At 41.6% G+C, this 18,619-nt stretch overlaps 3 protein-coding genes across 5 annotated transcripts; all 3 read right to left on the reverse strand.

Annotated features, from left to right (window-relative positions):
* Positions 1-19: 19 nt before the first annotated feature.
* Positions 20-13,244, reverse strand: LOC113744919 (histone-lysine N-methyltransferase 2A-like). Its single transcript, XM_027276105.1, has 9 exons — positions 12,830-13,244; positions 8,888-10,415; positions 8,556-8,722; positions 8,173-8,259; positions 6,833-6,989; positions 4,494-4,770; positions 3,221-3,282; positions 2,867-3,109; positions 20-1,244 (listed from the first exon to the last, which is right to left on the reverse strand). The coding sequence occupies exons 1-9, from the start codon at positions 13,127-13,129 to the stop codon at positions 982-984; spliced, it is 3,084 nt and encodes a 1,027-aa protein (XP_027131906.1). The 5' UTR covers positions 13,130-13,244; the 3' UTR covers positions 20-981.
* Positions 13,245-14,422: 1,178 nt separating this feature from the next.
* LOC104927557 (zinc finger protein 34-like) lies at positions 14,423-17,079 on the reverse strand. Of its 3 annotated transcripts, XM_010741663.3 has the most exons (6): positions 16,991-17,079; positions 16,370-16,505; positions 16,096-16,211; positions 15,342-15,485; positions 14,902-15,244; positions 14,423-14,796 (listed from the first exon to the last, which is right to left on the reverse strand). In XM_010741663.3, the coding sequence occupies exons 2-6, from the start codon at positions 16,467-16,469 to the stop codon at positions 14,564-14,566; spliced, it is 936 nt and encodes a 311-aa protein (XP_010739965.2). In that variant the 5' UTR covers positions 16,470-16,505; positions 16,991-17,079; the 3' UTR covers positions 14,423-14,563. The 3 variants fall into 3 exon arrangements, with proteins under 3 accessions (XP_010739965.2, XP_019119746.1, XP_019119747.1); XM_019264201.2 differs by having other exon boundaries at positions 14,423-15,244; XM_019264202.2 differs by lacking the exon at positions 16,991-17,079 and adding an exon at positions 16,886-16,988 and having other exon boundaries at positions 14,423-15,244.
* Positions 17,080-17,477: 398 nt separating this feature from the next.
* LOC113744918 (NADH dehydrogenase [ubiquinone] flavoprotein 1, mitochondrial-like) lies at positions 17,478-18,513 on the reverse strand. The gene is made up of 4 exons (XM_027276103.1): positions 18,310-18,513; positions 18,140-18,221; positions 17,907-18,052; positions 17,478-17,736 (listed from the first exon to the last, which is right to left on the reverse strand). The coding sequence occupies exons 1-4, from the start codon at positions 18,379-18,381 to the stop codon at positions 17,659-17,661; spliced, it is 378 nt and encodes a 125-aa protein (XP_027131904.1). The 5' UTR covers positions 18,382-18,513; the 3' UTR covers positions 17,478-17,658.
* Between the last annotated feature and the right edge of the window lie 106 nt (positions 18,514-18,619).

Consider the following 18,619-nt stretch of genomic DNA (forward strand, 5'->3'; position numbering starts at 1 on the left):
AAAAAAAAAAAAAAAAAAAGAAAAAGCAAAAGGCAGTGGACAAACGAACTGTTTTCTACATGAGACTGGCATGTGATTTGAAGAATGTACATGCCAACTAGAATAAGCAGAAGCGAAGAGTGAGGCAGCACAGCCAAGGTTTATGCTTCATCTTAGCTAGTTATGACACAGTGTGACTGACAGCGCTTTCAACACTGAAATGAACCGGCTGTACAACGACTCGGTTCCATTAAGTGTCCCAGTGACAGCGAGCCAGAACACACAACAGCAGGACCTCCTCTAAGTGGAATGCAGCTATCATTAATATCCAGTGAGTTTCCTGACATGTCAAAATGTGCAGCCAGTCCATTAGGAGTGTTAGAAAGCGATAGTAAATAGAGGCTCCATGGAAGTGTGATTTTGAAAGGATTAGATTAAATTATTTTCCTCTGCGATTGGCTATTTTTCCTCTTCCTGTGTAAACACGTGTGCACAATGCTTCTTATGTAAATGTATGATCACAGGAGAAAATAAACTCATGTGTAAAGTAATTAATGGCTAATTCTTAATGGTTATTATTTGGACCTTTTTTTTCCCCAGTAAAGCTGATCAAGATATAGATTATGTATCAGATTCTGATCAAAACAAAAAGGTCACCATTAAAATGCTGCCTCAAACAGAAGCTAAACTGGGAGTGTATGCTCTGCTTCTACCAAAGAAAAATAGGCTGCACTCTATCCTGAACCTAATTTGTACAGAATGTATAAAGTGTGGGGTGAAGTACATGCAAGGTGTTTAACATGAAGTAGAGGAAACAGAAGATGAGCAAGGCTGAAAGATGTTATTATTAGAAACATTCATTCCAACGAACAATTGAATTAAAACGAGACAAACAGTGAGATTCAAACCTGGGCAAAGTATTCAGTGAAAATATTTGGAGGTGTTTGTTGTTTAAATTATGATTACTCAGACTGTCAGTTAATCGATACATTTCTTTCTTCTTCAGCAGCGTTTTTGAACTGTTGAATCTTCACCACCTAAATGGAAGTTCAACAGACTACCAATATGAGCCAAAAACACCAAAAAACAACTTTGCCCAGGTTCGATTCGGTGACGCACTGAAGGCGAGGAGGGAAAGCTTTGTGATGTTTTTACCTTGTAAGCTCTGGGTCTGTTACCAGCTGCTCTGGAGAAGGGCCGGCGATGCTTCACCACCTCAGGTGCAGGGTTGTCTGGCAGTGATCCGCCATCTTGAGGGGCAAGATCTCCAAAAGAAGATAAACAGACCTAAGACACAATCCTGATTCTACCTTAAATACTACTTTTAAAAAGAACAGTGCCTTTGGTGAAAGAACTGCTACTCCCTTTTCAAAACAATGTTTTCTGCAGCTCTGTGGGAAGCTCTTTAAAATCGAAGTCCAATCTGGACCGTTCTGTTTTTAATCAAGTCAAATTTACTTTGTGATTAAAATAGTAATTAAGTCAAACGTTTTCTACAGCTGCAGCTTCTGGCGAAAAACAGGGTGACTTTTATTGTCGTCACAGAAAATGTCAATGTTTGAGATGAACCATGTCAGTCAGTGTCAACCTCACTGACAGACATGGTTCATCTCAAACATTGACATTTTCTGATGGCGGATCAGCCTGAAATGTTACAGAGTAGTGGAACAAGAAGGAGCAGCCACATCTAACAGCTAGATGGAAAGCTGCAGGCGACAGGCTACAATACCTCCAACTGCTCAGCGAGCTAAGTCAACCAGCTCCTTTCACCGTGCCCTGCTGTTCATAGACTTGTGCTGTGTGCAGCATAAAATCGGATCACAGTTGCTCACAGGGTGAGCCTGTCTTCTTTATTACAAATAGTACAATAGTTTGTTCTGCTGGCCCCGTATTTCTGTGACATGTAGTATTGAACCCTATTTTCCCAAGTAACTGCAGGTGTTGCCAAATCAACCAGGACTGAAATCTTACAGTACAAACTGTAGCCAAGGAAACTAATTAGAGTTGTCACGATACTAAAATGAGTAACCACGATACTATACCAGACAAAGTATCGCGGTTCCGGGTATTATCACGATACTGCAGCCTTTTTTTATTATTATTATAAACTGCAATGTATTTGTACAAGTTAGTTTGAAACAATGACGTTTGTTTTTTAAGCAAAATTAGTGTTGCCACTGACCAAGACGCCACGGCAGACTCGCTGCTCGGGCCCGGTGCTTCTGCCATGGTGAGTGTGTTGTCTCGTGTCTGGGCGAGACAGAACTTCAGCTTGTTGTTTGTTTTGAAGCGAGTTTCTATCGAAGCGGAGCTGTCTTCGCGGAGTTCGTTCTTGCCGGCAGAAACACACGAACAGCCAATCAGCTAACAGACGGGCGGAAACAGCCTATCATATCCCTGGACGTCACCAGTAACAGGCAAACAGCCAATCATTCAGCAGCTGTGTAGTTCGGTTGCGGTTCCATGTTGGTTTGTTTGCAAAGGAGTAGCATGCAGTGAGAAGCCGGGAGGAGAGCAGAGGCGGCCGCTATGTAGCGGAGACTGGCACCGGTAGTATAGTAATCCACGGTAGTACCGTCGTGTAAAATTTCTAGTATAGTAGCGACGGTTATGATTTGGCACCGCGGGGTACCGTGTATACCGTGGGTATCGTCCAACTCTAAAACTGATTACAACAGCTATGCTAGATGAAGGAGAATCTCTTATTTGTCTTTCTTAAACTTGCACCTTGTTGTTTTATCTATTGGCCAAAAAGAAATGAAAATATGCTCCAACCAAGGTTGGAAAAAGGCACTTTAAATGACTGCATAACTGATCTTGATATCTGTTATCTGTTCTGTGAGGAATATTAAAGTAATTTGTGTTGAGAAAATGATGCATTACTCACCTTGGTTGCTAGCGGCAGCTACATTTGGCTTGACTCTTGGTTCATCTGCTTTATCCTGTCCTCCTTTGTCCTCTTCTTCAGATTCAGACTTCAACAGTCCGCTGTAGGAGCGTGGCGTGATGTTACGCAGGGACTGTTTCCTGACTCCAGTCGACATTGTGGACGATCCCTCGTCTGCTCCTTCAAACCTCCAGTTCGCATCGTCACTGCTTGACACAGAGCCCGAAAACCGCCTCGACTGGACTGAGAAAAAGGAGTTTGTAAACTCAGTATTTGCATAAGTTATTGATTTTAAAAATATATATATTTCTTAGAGAATTACAGAGCAGGTGCATCATCTAAGTAGAGACATACCTTTAAATGGTTTGATGATGCGCTCCATCTTTGCTTTCTCAATCCGGTCACACTTCTTATATCTGGGGTCAGAAGGAGGAGTAAAATGGAACTGTATGCCCAAGGCAAAGTGCATGTGTAGACATCTATGAATGTGTTTAACTGTAAGAGTCGACTTGCCTTCATTAACTGGAATGTTTAATATGTTTTACTGGAAAGGAATAAAAAGTATTTTCATGTAAAAAAAAAAAATACTTCAAATCTACACCTACAAGTTAAAACAGTATTTTAGGCACCACGTACTCCAACATTTTAGAGCTCTACTTAGCCATAAAGTCAAAATATAAATATGTCGGTATTTGCTATTTTTTAACCTACTGGCTGGATGATCTGTACTGCATGTCTTCGAAGCAATGGTTTGAGAAGCTGGTTAGCTTAGCACAAACACTGGAAACAGGGGGTAACGGCTAGCTTGACTTTGCTCAAAGGTAACAAGATCCACCTGCTAAAAAATCTAAAGATCACGAGTTAATATGTCATATCATGTTTAATCTGTGTAAAAATGTGTATCTCTCTCTCAGTTTCCTGTCTTTATACTAAGATGAACTAGTCGGCAGCTATCTATCATTTCAAATTTACCATGCAGATATGAGAGTAGAGCAGTTTTAATCATCTCATCCAATTCTTGGCATAAAAGATTATATACGTATTTCACAAAATGTGAATTATTGTGAACTATTCCTTTCAACTAAAGCATTTCGTTGTCATTTCTCAGATAGTGGTTGGGGCCTTTATTTACCTTAATGGCAGTAAGAATCACACCTTTATTTCTAATTTCCCTTCAGTACATCAGTACAGAGTCATGTCGGGCATTTCATTTAGCCTTTTTCCCCCCCAAACGATGTTACTTACGACCATGAATAAGACCTGTACTTCCGCTACAATTTTCACATTACAAGTTTCATTGGTAGGCTTTTAAAACAAAACTGTTAGGTAACACGTGAATAAACAGGTCAGTGTTGAGGCATTTCTTAATTAGCCAGACATCTTCTCACCCAAAGTAAATTTTCAGTAACAAAGTAGGAAAAACATGAGATCCTGATATTTAAAGATACTTCCAGCTCATCGTGCTGGCCTTGTGTGTTAATGCCCTTAAAACATTTGCTAAAAACTGATCGAAAGCTCTTCACCAGTGTGTGAGAAACACCCAGACAACATACAAACTTGCACAGTAAAATAAGGCATATCACCAGCCTAAACGCAACAATTGGAATTTGTGATGAGCTTAACTTACATGCAACACTGTCGCTTGGTGTTGGGTCCCCCGAACTTGGGCTTGTCGAGGCAGTTGACACACTCCGCGCAGTCCTCCTCTATCAAACAGCCTTTGCAGTGTCCACAGCGCCTGGAGCGAACTCCCCCGGACGCAAACCGACTCAGAACCTTCCGTTTCCTGAACCTGTGGCCCTTCCCCCTCCCCTGCCCCCTCCTCCTCCGCTGGATGTTTTCCTGAGAGACAACCCACTGAGCCCTGCCCTGATCAGTGATGTCATCGTCATCATCTGCCACATCTGGAGGCGAGAGATAGAAGAGGATGGGTAAAAGAGCCACAACATCATACATCTCAAAACATCATGAAGTTCATGTGTCGTGGGGCGACATATGTGGATGCCAGAACTTACAAATCAGTCTGCAGGAGACATGACAGGCCTAACTGAGGTGATTGGAGGTGCTTATACACTCATTTACTGCTCTTTTGTCCAACAAGCAAGCCTGGTTTCAACAGCTACTGTAGACACTACTGGCTGCCTGGAGTGTTGGCAATCCACGAGTCACTCTAGAATAAAGTTAGGTAACTGGACGTCTGACAGTGCTTGTGGAAATTCCCCTGCCTGGCCTTTTTGGATTTGAAAACTACTCGAAATAGATTTCAAATGTAATTCCATTGAACCTTTTGCAACCCCCAGTGGTGTAATTTTAATGCCAGCTGGCACAAAGCAACTTCAGAGTGAAAACTAATTACTTAGAAGGTAGCGATTATCATCATTTTTATTGAATAATTTAGCTGGAACAACCTTGTGTAAGGATCCGTTTTTTTCCAAACAGCACTAAATGTGTTCATTAGAGGACAGAATTCAGGGCAGTGAGTCCATTTGTCAAACGGCACTTCCTCACCTCATACTGAGTGATGCTCACTCGACCAGTGTTGGGTATAGCTTTCCAACAGCGGTGGCTAATCTGTGTGTGACAAAAGATATTTTTGCTGGCAAATAATTTAGTTACAACTACATTGAGCTAACAAAGCAGTATTATTTTAGTTTTGCTCAGCAGCTTTGCCAAAAGCTTTCTTCCTTTTTTTTTCCTTTTTTAAAAATGTTTAGATTGTGTGTTTGTAACTGCAGAAGCTTAACGATGCCAGTTTGAAAGAATATTTTAGCTGGTGAATGTTTTCATTATAATAAATATATATATAACATTTTGGAAACAATGGAGTGAAAAACAGTTAACCTACCTGTGAGCCTGGTTATATACAGTATCAGTCAGTCTATTTATTTTAAACAATCTGTCTATTCCAGGATGACAATTACTTGACGACACAGTTCTCCTGCACACTTTGCAATAAGCTGTGAGGATGTAAGCTTCTGAACTCGTCTGCGAAGGTTCCGTAACATAACATAAATTTGACCCCGTGCGATCTTTTGCAAGACCACATATCTAATTTCAGTTTCACCATCACACAAAACGATAATTCATTAAAGATATAATCATAATAGGGGCGGTCGGTGGCGTAGTGGGTTAAGCGGCCGCCCCGTGTGCAAGAGGCTTCAGTCCTCGCTGCAGCTGGCCCTGGTACCAATCCCGCATCGGACGGCCATTTACTGCGTGTCACTCCCCCTCTCTCTGCCCCCTGCTTCCTGTCTATCTTCAGCTGTACTATCAATAAAGGCCCAAAAAAAAATCTTTAAAAAAAAAAAAAAGAAAAAAAAAGATATAATCATAATAAATTCATTCAAGTCTGGGCTTAAATCAACACTTGCCCATTACGAGTTAACGAGCTTCCTTATTACTGTAGCTAGCAGTAGTGACAGTGTTTGCTACAGGTCTGCATGGAGTCCCTCCTTTGCATTGTGTGTGGACATTTCAACCACAGAGGATGACACTGAATAAACTTATTATACATATGTGATCAGCATCAATTTACTTCCTTCATATCATCATAAGAAAGGACAGCACTGACTTTGTTCTTGTATTTACTTTGCTGGTCCAAAAGGAAAGGGGACAAACATTTTACTTCCATGGACAATACTGACAAAATTTAGTTTACATGCAGTTCAAAATTAAAAAAAAAAAAAAAAAAAAAAAATGATGGTACATATTACAGACCATTAACTGCACGGGTCATTTACACTACGCCCTGCGGATGTGCACACATTGTGTAAATAAGTTGATTTTAAATTTAGAACACATCAATTCTGACTTAGGACGCAAAGAGTCACTCTCTTCCTTGCTTATCAAACATAAAACGGTGCAATGCAAAATGCACTGGAGGTGCTCACCTTTCTCTGGTAAAGTCAAAGAGAGGTTAATTTCTGCATTCTGTTTAAAAACAACACATGTAGATGCCTTCCGTACCTTCTGCTGTGGGAGAAAAGGTGATGCCCTCTCTCTCGTGAAGTGGCAGGGCGCTGAGTCTGGGGATATCATCTGGCACCATGGCGCGGGGCTGGCCCAAAGCCACAGCCGCGGCCCGACAGACATGTTTGATCCTCGGACCACCGAGCGTCTGCTCCTGCACGCCCACACATAAGAGAAAAATATGGTGAGATGAAAGCACATCCTCTAATAATGACCAAACATTGAAATTTAATGCAGAATTCACCTCTAACCACTTTGGTGCTCTTACTGTCTTGTATCTCTCTCTGATTATTGTGCAGTAGGGGTGGGCGATATATCGAATATACTCGATATATCGCGGCTTGTTCTACGTGAGATGTATGAAATGACTATATCGCGACCATCGAGTACTTGTCACGTAAATGTTTTAAGCCGTCTGCATTTAATTCTCCAGAGTTTTGCCTGTGTCACTCACTCCTGGTGCTCCTCACAGCACGCAGCACACTGCCCCGCCCACCCAGAAAAATCCCCTGCGCACATGCGTACTTTTTGTATCAAGTGAGGAGAGAAGTGAAGAGCCCGAGCGAGTTAATTGAAGATGGAGACGGACGACTTGGTTCCGAAGAAAAGCAACTGCGGTCACGCCAGCCGTCTCTCGTTTTCGCGTGGTCACGTCAGCTGCTCCAATATTTTCAAGTGCGCCCTTATTGCGACTTTATGGCAAAAACTTTGAGAAAACTGGGAAAGTCAGCGCTAGCTTACTGCAGCGTGTGGACACTTCCGGTTTTCAAAATAAGACGTGGGTGTTAAATGTATTAAAGGTTTATTTATAAAATATGAAGAATGGTTAAAATTTGATTTAAAACAGTGTCTCATAAGCCAAGTATGATCCTGCACTACTTTAAAGCTCATATTTACATTATGAAATGCATTAAAAATTCATTAAAAAATATGACAAGTGTTAAAATGCTATAAAAAGAGTACAAAACAACAACAACAAAAATATCGAGATATATATCGTGTATCGCGATATAGCTTAAAAATATCGAGATATTGGTTACAGGCCATATCGTGCAGCCCTATTGTGCAGTTCATTTATCAAAAGGTGCTCCTGAAATAAAGTTTTTGTAGTTGATATACAGCAGCAGCTGCAGCAGTTGGTTTCCTCACATATGTACAAAAGCAAGTGTTTTTCCTTCGTGATGGCTCAGCACCTTTATGTGTGTCTAACTCGCTTTTCTCATGAGCTACTGCACAGAACAAGGCAGGTAAGAACCAAACCACAGGTCGTTACAGCAAATGCAGCGGGCTGCTTCAGCAACATTTGACATAAAAAAGGGACATTTTCAAGTTACTACCTGAGGGCGAGCGTCTTTGGGAGATATGCCAACTCTCCTCTTCCTCCTCCTTCCACTCACTGGCACTTGAGATTCTGTGGAGCCCAACTAATGGTCCAGACATGAAGGGAAAAACAAGGTTTTATGCAAGAGGTGCTAGAACATCATTACGTTGCTATGCCTTCCTAAATAAAAACAGCCAAGTTATGATCAGACTAAAATAAGACAATGAAACAAATGGTACAATTATTTACTTGAGAGAGGATTAAATGTCGCGTTTTGTCTGACCAGCAGTCGACTTATTTTGACTCATTTTAAACACACAGTCATGTATACCAGGCTGATTTAATAATTATTTTCAATCTTTTTTCAACTTGTGCACAGATCTGATCTTAGATCATTACCTGTGACAACTTGAGCTGCTTCTGTTGATCAATCTTGATGAGCTGGACTTTGGCTTTCTTCAGCAGGTGGAGCATCGTCTTATTGGCTCCACTGAGACCAATCCGATGGCTCGGCCCGCTGACTTCCAACGCCTCGCGACTGTCCCCGGTCATGCTTCCAGCTTCATCTGTACCAAACGGTGTGGATAAAGCAAGCCTGGTTAGATAATGTACCAACAAACATCTCGTAGATGTCTCTTGTAGAATCACCTATTGAAAATACACCTCTGAACAGAACGGTAAAGCAGTCACTTAACAAATTGTTAAAAACCAAAAGAAGAAACAATCCTTACTGTTGTTGCCTTTGTCTGCTGATGGCACGTGTGAAAGAGCTTCCACATCAGTGTTCACCACCACAGCTAGTTTCCTCACAACACCAGGAGAGTCCATCTCCTCCATCATGATCTTTGACCTCCGCCTCTTCTTGACATTAGAGGACAACCTGTCACCTTCATGTGTATAATCCCCCTGAGCGTCGGGCTGGCCTTTCTTTTTCTCGGCAAGTTTCAAGGTCAGTTTCTTGAGGTTCTTATAGATCTCTAGGTGACTCGAGCCTTGACTGGGCTTTGATGGGAACTTTGACACAGAGGACGGGCTGTCAACCACAGATGCAGAGTCGCTGTCTGACGGCAGCGAGCTGTCGTCCGAGCTTGACTCATGACATGATGGACTTGGTTTTCCGTCATCTCTCTGTTGACTTTTCAACCACGTTGTCAGAGAACCTTTTGGGAAGGGAATCATTTGCTCGTCCAAGAACCTTTTCGGAACTTTGATAACACGGGACGACCGTGCACTCATTACAGGAGTGGAGTTGTTTGAGCTCTGCTGGGCCTGTTCAGAAATGGAGCTTGGCTCACCCTCTGTTGGAGTGATATTCTGACCTTGCACCTGCTGCTCAGTCACATCCAGCGTGGGCGTGGCTGGAACAGGCTCTGTTACATAAGTGTAAAAAACACGCCTTGTGCGATTACGACTCAGTCGTGGCCGATCAAGGTTTTTTTTCGGTGCCCTTCGTTTTCCGAACAAAGACCTGCGTTGTTTTTTGTGCACTTTTTTTTCAGGAGAATCTGCACCTTTACACTCCAGAGGCATTGCTGCCTCTTCTCCGCTTTGGGCACCGGCCTCCGCTCCAGCCTCCGGAGAGGCACCCATGCCCTTAGGAATTTTCTTCCTCTGCCGTTTGTGAAAGGATGTGAATGACAGAGCTACTGCTTGAGATGTGCGTCTGGTGTTCCCAAATCGAAAGCCCCTTATGCGTCTGACAGATCTCTGTGGCTGGGATTGGTCTGTGTATGAGTCCTCCGACACCTCACCTTCTTCTTTGACCTTGGAAGCCTTTTCTACACCCTTGACTGCTGTCAGAGAACTTAGCGGCTTTTCTTGCTTGGGGCTACCGGCTGAGGTAGCAGCTGTTTGGTTTTGCTTGCTGCCTGAGTCTGCTGATTTTCCTGTTCTCCTGATAATGTCAGCTGATCTTGTACTGCTCTGTCTACCTGAGGGCTGCACATCTGCATGTTTGGCTTTCGCAGTGAGAGCTACCTGTTTGCCATGCAGTTGAATAACCGCTTTGGGTATTTGTTGGTCTTTTTCTGGGTTGTCTTTACCATCCTGGACTTCTTTAGGGACCCTTGGTACAATTTTCCCAATAAGAGCCGCTTTTGGAGTCTTGGGTAAAATTTTTCCAACGAGAGGCTTTGCTCCCAGAGAATGACCCGAAGCCTGGGGAGCCTTTGCTTGGCTGACTAACGATGACTGAGAAACATTGCCAGAAGTTTTCTGTGGACGAACTCTTGTGGTCCCAAATCCAGTGAAATCTTCCTCCTGGTAGAAAAAACACAAAATTAAAACATTTAAGTGATGTTAATAAAAGATGCGAATATGTTGAAATGAAGACATAAATACGAAAAATAACACCAAATAATTACAGACACATAGCAGATTTTAAATATCTAGCATTTCTAGACAATTAAACTCCCACAAGGGTGTCACTTTCTTGCCACCATGCTAAAGCACAACTTAGGTTTGTGCAGTTTAAGTTAAATTTCACCCAAGCCACTGCAGGTATTATGCAACTCAAACTGAAAATGTAATTCTCCATATTTTCCCCCCAAAACTCTGGAGGTGATCGTTGGATTATCAGGTATCAGCCCTGTAGAAAATGTGGTTCGGCATCAGAGCACTGCTCTCTGCTCTTACTCCAGTGTTGCATCAGTGTTGTGCTGAGGCACCACATAAAACAGATTTTGGTTTAAATCAGCTGTGAGAAATAACTCAGCAGATTCTCTACCTGTGCACCATTACAGGGCATATGTCTAAATTTGAGTGAGAAAAATAATTATTTATTCAATTTTTTTCCTGTAATAAAATCATAGGTGTAGCACTCATTCTATATTGGAGTTTAAAAAACACTGCACTTCAACCAAATCCTCACCTAAAATTGTGATATTTGAACAGCCAAGGCCTAGAAATATACATTCAAACTCCATTGTTACAAACGTTTAAATAGATGCTTTTGAGAAAGGTCAGTCTCCAGCATCCTCTTATTCAGGCACCTGTTGACCTCAGATGTAAAGATTGCACGCTACACCAGATCAAAAGCACACTTCAACTTGACTTTCAGTTACTGACATCCATCTGCATGCGCAAAAAAAAAAGACTGTAGATTTGTCAGCAATGAAATTCCCCTAATGAGATCTACTGAAAAAGCACCGCGGAGCACAAGAGTGTGTGGGACACTGAGTGACGTGGTACTCCAGTTGAGCAGCACACAACACCACAAGCTTTAGCATCAGTCATGTGATTACGTTACAGTCCACTCTAAAGGGGTTGCATCAGTGAAGTCCAACTGATTTCAGATACTAAAGCCCCTGCTCTGGAGATTAAATAATACGACTAGATCCAATTTGGCATTATATCATTATGGACCATTCTGTCTGGCCGGGCCTAAAAAGGAGATCACCTTAGAAGTAAATGCTATCTAACAAGGCTTCTGCAGCGTGGCGGGTTCAAGTCCTCTCTTGTTTGACTCCAGCTCGCCGGTGGAGACAGATGTACAAAGAGCATCCATAACCCATGGACTAGCAAACCTCTCACACCGTATATATAAAAAATAAATAATATGGTGGTCCTATGCAAACATTTTTTGACCGCAACTGTAGATGATAACATTTCATCCTCAGTGCACCTGGACCCTCTCATACATGTCGACCAACAAGACTTGACTTCAATCATGTGGACTCATCACACTGTGCACTTTTGCAATAATTCATCATTTGTGTCAAACTAAAATATGGAAGTAATGTGAATGTGCTGTTGGAGCATCTGTTGCAAGGTGCATACAATTAAGAGTCAGGCTCTTTATTTAGAATAGACTGAATTTATAAAAGTAGAAATTTAGGGGAAAGCTACTGAATAATAATAATAATAATGATTATTATTATTATTATTATATTATTATTATTATTATTATTATTATAATCAGAGCAGTGTGTATAGATGGGAGGGATTGTTTGTAACCACAGACAATGCTACATTAGCTTTTAGAATATATATATTTTTAAAAATTTAATGCATGGTCCAAATTAAGTTTATAACGTTTCTGTTTCCGTTCCCGGTGCATCCCACGTTAAAGGCTGACGTTCAAAAACACCGAGCAGTCAGCTGACATCTCCGCCGTGGACAGTGTGAACCCCGAGTTAGCAGTTCAATTGCGACAAGAATATCAGCCTGTGGATGTCAACACAGCGTGGGAAGTTCAAACTCAACAAATCGTGTAAAAAAAAGAAGAAGAAGAAAAAAGAGAGACATCTCTCGGTTTCCACAACAAAACACATCCACGATTGTTATCATACCGCCAAAGTTTCCGCCTAATGTTCTTTTCATGCAAACAAACTCAGCTGGACAGACATTCGTCTGTGTGTGTGTGTGTGAGAGAGAGAGAGAGGGAGAGGCTGTTGCAACTCGTCAATTTCAAAACAGGCAATGAACTATTAATATTTGCAGAAGCGATCAGATTAGATATATTAACCTATCCGAAGCATACCGTGCTAGCTACAAAGAGCATTTTAGGGTTGGTGTTTGAAAGCTAAGTTAAGGCTAACTAGCTCTGCGTTAGCTTTAACACTTCAGTAAGTAACAAAACAAATTGTGTCATTGTTTCAGACCCGCTGGCTTTATGTTTCCCGTTCAGCGTATTGTTATCCATCTAGCCGACGTGCTACAGTTAGCGTATTCACCTCTTCACTGCTGGAGTCGAAGCCCACATCTTTCTGCCGCCTGTGCTTCTCCGTCACCCCGAGCAGGCGCAGCAGGGACGGATCCTCGCTTAACGCAAGGCCGATGTTGACGGGCCTCGGCCCTCCGGCAGCGAGCTCCCCGTCGTCCAAGCCCAATCTTCCGCGTCTGATACGTTTCTCCGACCGCAGCCTGCTGCGAGCCGTGCAAGGCCGACCCGGGAAACGAGCCCGGGCGACCCCTTGGGCACTCAAGCCCGCGACGGTAGCGGGAGGTGATAATCCGCCTCCCGATGCCGCCATTATTTACTACAACAACACGGACGGCGCGCGGGCAGAGGCTGACAGCAGCGATATGAGGCAAGATGGACCGCGAGCAGCAAAGGCGCGAGATAGAAAGGAGCCCCAGATGCATCATGGGAAAGCGAACTTCTCCGCCCCTGGGCGACGTCACGTCGAAACACTGGGCGACGTCGCTTTTCTTCTGGTGTCAGGTGCAAATGTTTATATATATTTATATTGTTTGTAATATATATATATATATATATATCTATATATATAGATATATATACACTCTGTTGTGTACGGATTGAAAATTGTGTAAATGAAATGTCACGTTTTGTATGTAGATCAATATAAAGTAGCATAACATTAAAATACTCAAGTAATAAGTAATGTAAGCTAATGTACTTTACAGCACAAAAAACATTAATTGTCATTGAATTTTTGTGATCACAAAAACTGGATATTATAAAGGAAAAAAATTACACCACTTAGATTATTCCAGTCTTTCCATAGTGGCCAAATAAGCTTATAAGCTTTCAGTTGAGATATGTTTGTTTATTACAAAACAATTCCATTTTATCTAGAGTAGTTTTTCTTTCCGAGGACAAAAACAATCTTCCCATGAATGATCAAAGAGATGCAGTTGGATGAAGAACAGTGACTGTCCTCATTTCCATCTGCATAATGCATTAGAAAATAAAATGCAAGCTGCTAGTTCTGTTCATTATTACTGGTTTTCTTAATCCTACATGTACTGCTGAGTAAATCTTTAAATTTACTATTGCATAACCACAATAGACCATGAATATGTAGCACCTTTTAACCTTAGCAGCTTTAATTGTTGCCTCTCATTCACCCATACATACACACTCACATACACTTAGAGCCAAAGACACCGCAGAAATGTTAAGTAATGTTTAATTCCATAATCATTTACTTTTTGACAGAGAAACTTAAGACCCAGAAATTATATCATTAAAGTCTCATAGTACAAATTCTTATACTCTGGCCCATTTATTGGATTTTACATTCACTGTGTAATTGTCACCATGTTGAGTTTTCCTGAAAATAAAACAGTACAGTTAAATACAAACCATTCCCAGACTTGAGAGAGAATTAGCTAGGTACTCTACAATGAATATAAAACATATCAGGTACAATAGAGGTAATACGGACAACAAAAAGGCCTTTGTGACATGAGCTTATAATGGACAGAAATAATTATTATGTACAGATTGGTACAGTTTTATTCACAAGTGTAGGATGACTTTCTAAAAGGAATTGAAAATAACATTCCAGAAACAACATAACTCATGTTGCATACCCTTTATTCAAAAACTCTCACCCTAAAATATTCACATAAAAATCTTACACTATGGAGAATGTGACAGAAGTTCTGACAATGATTGAACTGAGTGATGTAGGTTGCGGTTGCAGTCTTTTCCCCATATATTATCTCTGTTCTGCTTCCTCCTCGCCCTCAGTGTGGGTGTTCTGGTGGATTTTTAGGATGCTCTCTCGTGCAAAGCTCTTTCCACAGGTGTGGCAGGTGTATTCAGCACGATGAGCCCTGGCCATGTGTATTTTAAGCTGTTCGGGTCTGGTGTAGCTCTCCTCGCACTCTATGCACGTGAGAGCCTTGCGAGGTAGAGGCCCATGCTCTTCCCTTTTGTGTGCCCGCAGGGCTGCAACAGAAGGAAATGTGAGGTCACAATCTGCTTCAGAACAAGGAATCTTGAGCTCAGTTTGTACATCATTAGAGACGCATCCCTCTGTTATGGAGTCATTACATCCTTCCTCTGCTTCCTCTTGTTGTTTGATCTTCTTGATGTCATCCATTTCCATCTGAGCTGCGTACTTCGGTTTACGGCCACGTTTTTTGCCTTGTGACTTAGTCTCACAGTTTAGATCATTAGCAAATATCTCCTGGTGCTGCAGAAGTTCTTCTTCTGTCTGGAAACCACAGCTACATTTGCAGCATTGGTAGGTGTCGATGTCATCTGCGACTACTGGGCGCTGGGGGTGCACTGCAATGCGATGATTACGAAGTCGTGAAGGATTGGGGAACAAGGCGCCACAGTCCCTGCAGGGACACCGTCGTTGTATGCACTCATGTCGTCTGTGTTTGTTCAACTGCAACACGACATTTTACATTAGTTATAGACAATGAACAGTTATTTTATAATTTCCCAAGAACAGAAAGAAAAAGATGAGTCTGATGTGCCCTCACCTCAGTGAAGGTGAAGAAGTTTTTCCGGCAGTAAGAACAGTTAAAGGGCTTCTCTTCTCTGTTGTGGGTGGCCTGGTGCTGGCTGAGTTCATCAGAGGAAGTGAAACTCTTGTCACACGTGTAGCAAGTAAAGAGTGTATTAGTCTGCAAAAGAATGAGCAGAACATTAGTTAAAAAAAAAGAAATCACTCAATACTTTTATTTATTGCTTCTTCTTTTTAGAACAAAATGTGATTACACATCATTTCCCCTCAGCTATTCTCAAACCAAATTTCAACTCTTTTTTGTCCAAGATAATATGATGCACAAAAAGACTAAATTATGCAGCCAATATTATTGTCCAATATTGACAGTGATCTCCAACAGGGAGTAAAATGTAAAATGTCCCACGCAGTACACAACTTGGTCACAACTCTTCAATTTCCCCCCGTAAAATTAATATATATTATATTATATAGATATTTTCTTTCAAAATATCAACCACAAAAATCCAGTATTGGCAACAGTGTGAATAAGTGATAAATTGTCTTCTTTACGTGAAATGAACAAACTTTACAGCTTCCAGCATCTCAAATGTGAAGACTACATGTATTTTGGACTGTTGGTGGAGTGGATACATGTATTTACTCTAAATTGTAACAAACATTTCCACTATTTTCTCCTATTTTATAAACCAGATTATTAATTTATCAAACTTATTACATATGCATAACTAGAAACACAACCTGGCCTTTTCTGTCTTGCCTTCCCCTACCTGTGGCAGCTGCAGTTTGTACTGGTCCCGATGGCTCCTCCTCATGTGTCTCTCCTTGGCTTTGGAGCTACAGAAGGTGATGAAGCACTGAAAACACTGCAGACTCTCATGCTGATCTGCATCACAATAAGATGAAGGTGTCAGATGATTAGTCACAGTGTAATAACAGGAATAAATAGATATAACTGCATGGCTTCACAGTGTTGTGAGTGCTGCGAAATGAGACTTGATCCACAGCCTCACATCATGTATGCATAGTAATGTTTAAGCTTACAGGACTGCAGAGGGACGACGGCGGGCTCGGACTTGATCTCTGCTGGGGTGGATCTCCTCTCGCTGCCAACAATGACCTGCTCTATCTTCAACATTTCCATGCTGATGCTTTCAGACACAACCCCGGCCGCATGGAGCTGTAACATATGAACACACTGAATGCATCATAATCATCATCATCATCATCATCATAGGAGATCACAGGCTGAAGCTAAACCGACTATAAGAGATGACTGACTGCAGTGGCTAGCGTTAGCCCGCCAACAGACGAGAAATATGGATATTTCTGCTAAATAAGCAAATATTAAAGACTGGGTTTATTAAAAAACAGTCATTTGTTGTTGTTTTTCATTTATTTCGGAGAGGCTAGTGATGAAATAAAGCCCCAAAACAATTAACACAAGGGCTGAGCTAATTGATGAGGAGGATGCAGAGCGGACACTACTCAACATGCACAGCTACAACATTGTGCTCATGTATTTCAACAACATTTTAAACAGCGGTGCCTTGTGCTTACTTTAGTTTCGCAGCTGTGTATTTAAAATGAGCATATATGTGAGGAATTATTATTCATTTTGACTTAAATATTTGTAAACAACCCCAAAGGGCGTCCATTTCTTACCGTGCGACACGGCGATACGTCCACCGAAATGAAGCCGCGGTGAATATTCTGCCCACATCACGTGACGTGAGAGACCGCGGACATCGCAGCTGTCGCGAGACTACGACACTGCAGCTGATTATGAGGCCTTTAATTAATTTTCTCATGAATTTGAGCTTTATAGGGTAAAACCATGATTTGGTAGTATAGGTTATAGAATTTTTTTTTATTTTTATTTTTTTATTGTAAGTGTAACCCTGTCTGTGCTGAGCGTTCTGCTACTCTGCTTTGTTATATTCCTTAACATTACACAATAGAAAAAAAACAGGCAGAGAAGAAAAGGAATAATTTGCACTGGCAGGGCTTCAGTTTTTGGTGGAAACATTACAAAAAAAACAATATTAAAATTATTAGTCATTAGTGTTACTTTCTACAATTTTCTAAATGTTCAAACATTCAAACAAGAGACTGAGATTAAAATACCACAAAGACAAAAACAAAGGCGTGGTTTAAGATTCATAGAATTTATTGGTAGTTTCAGACAAGGCAGACGCATCAAGGTAAAACTTGATGATGAGGTGATAAAGACGGCATTTTTTTATCACTTTAAATAATTTGTAGATGACACAAGCACAGGGTTAAGGGGCGTGTGAGGCAGAAGAACGAAATCAAGGATGTGTAGGAGCCATTTAAGCCCTGGCCTGCTTCTGTTGTTGGTATTCAGAAATTCGGTTTTCCATCACAGGCCTGAAGTGCCTGATCAATCCCTGAGAACACAGAAAAGAGGACAGTATATTCATTTGTCTTGAATTAAAAGCACACAAACAGTACCGAGGGGTACCCTCGATGGCGAGGGCTAAATGTCAACTATCACTTTCCCATGTAATTCCTATCAGTGACCCTGTTATTATGCAAATACATTTTGACATGTTGTTACCTGCACTGGCCATGCTGCACCGTCTCCCAGAGCACAGATAGTGTGGCCCTCAATCTGCTTACTGAGCTCCCAAATCATATCGATCTCTGCTGCCCGTGCATCACCTTTCACGAAGCGCCACATCATATTATTCATCCAGTCCACTCCTAAAGAAACGGAGAAAAGGGGGAAATAATGTAAGTTTGCGAGAGGTAGGGAGCCAATGCTTGAAAAGACGCTGAAGTGGGACTTACCCTCTCTGCAGGGCGTGCACTGACCACAGCTCTCGTGTTTATAGAATTCAATCAGGCGGGCGATGGCTCGGATGATGTCAGTCTGCAAAAACAATGTATCCACCAATGTAACACATGTTTGATTATGTCTTTATGCGTGATGAATTATGCAGCAGAGGTGGCAAACTCACAGATTTGTCCATGACAATAACTGCGGCTGTTCCCAGGCCAGTCTGAGCCTGGATGAGGCCGTCAAAGTCCATCAGCACCTCTTCACACACGCTCTTGGGAATGAGGGGTGTTGAAGAGCCACCGGGGATTATAGCCAGCAGGTTATCCCAACCGCCACGCACACCACCTACCAGACAGATGTTCGTTTCAATTAAGTTAAAAAAAAAAAAAAAAAACGGGCATTCAGCTTCACTGTCTTATGTGAGACTTACTTAACTTTGTCGCTCCATAACCCTTTTGGAACGGGGAAAAACACTTAGATAACAATAA

The sequence above is a fragment of the Larimichthys crocea genome, unplaced genomic scaffold, assembly GCF_000972845.2.
Source record: "Larimichthys crocea isolate SSNF unplaced genomic scaffold, L_crocea_2.0 scaffold291, whole genome shotgun sequence".
NCBI lineage: Eukaryota > Metazoa > Chordata > Actinopteri > Sciaenidae > Larimichthys > Larimichthys crocea.

Excerpts from the sequence above, each read along its gene's own strand:
- LOC113744919 (XM_027276105.1), bottom strand. The coding sequence starts at position 13,129 with ATGGCGGCATCGGGAGGCGGATTATCACCTCCCGCTACCGTCGCGGGC. Across the intron at positions 8,260-8,555 it reads AGCAGCTCAAGTTGTCACAG|TTGGGCTCCACAGAATCTCA; the intron begins GTAATGATCTAA and ends CTGGACCATTAG. Across the intron at positions 1,245-2,866 it reads AGCTGCCGCTAGCAACCAAG|ATCTTGCCCCTCAAGATGGC; the intron begins GTGAGTAATGCA and ends CTTCTTTTGGAG.
- LOC104927557 (XM_019264201.2), bottom strand. The coding sequence starts at position 16,469 with ATGGAAATGTTGAAGATAGAGCAGGTCATTGTTGGCAGCGAGAGGAGA. Across the intron at positions 16,212-16,369 it reads CGTCGTCCCTCTGCAGTCCT|ATCAGCATGAGAGTCTGCAG; the intron begins GTAAGCTTAAAC and ends ATTGTGATGCAG. Across the intron at positions 15,486-16,095 it reads ACAAACTGCAGCTGCCACAG|ACTAATACACTCTTTACTTG; the intron begins GTAGGGGAAGGC and ends ATTCTTTTGCAG.
- LOC113744918 (XM_027276103.1), bottom strand. The coding sequence starts at position 18,381 with ATGGACTTTGACGGCCTCATCCAGGCTCAGACTGGCCTGGGAACAGCC. Across the intron at positions 18,222-18,309 it reads TTATTGTCATGGACAAATCT|ACTGACATCATCCGAGCCAT; the intron begins GTGAGTTTGCCA and ends TTGTTTTTGCAG. Across the intron at positions 18,053-18,139 it reads GTGCACGCCCTGCAGAGAGG|GAGTGGACTGGATGAATAAT; the intron begins GTAAGTCCCACT and ends CCGTTTCTTTAG.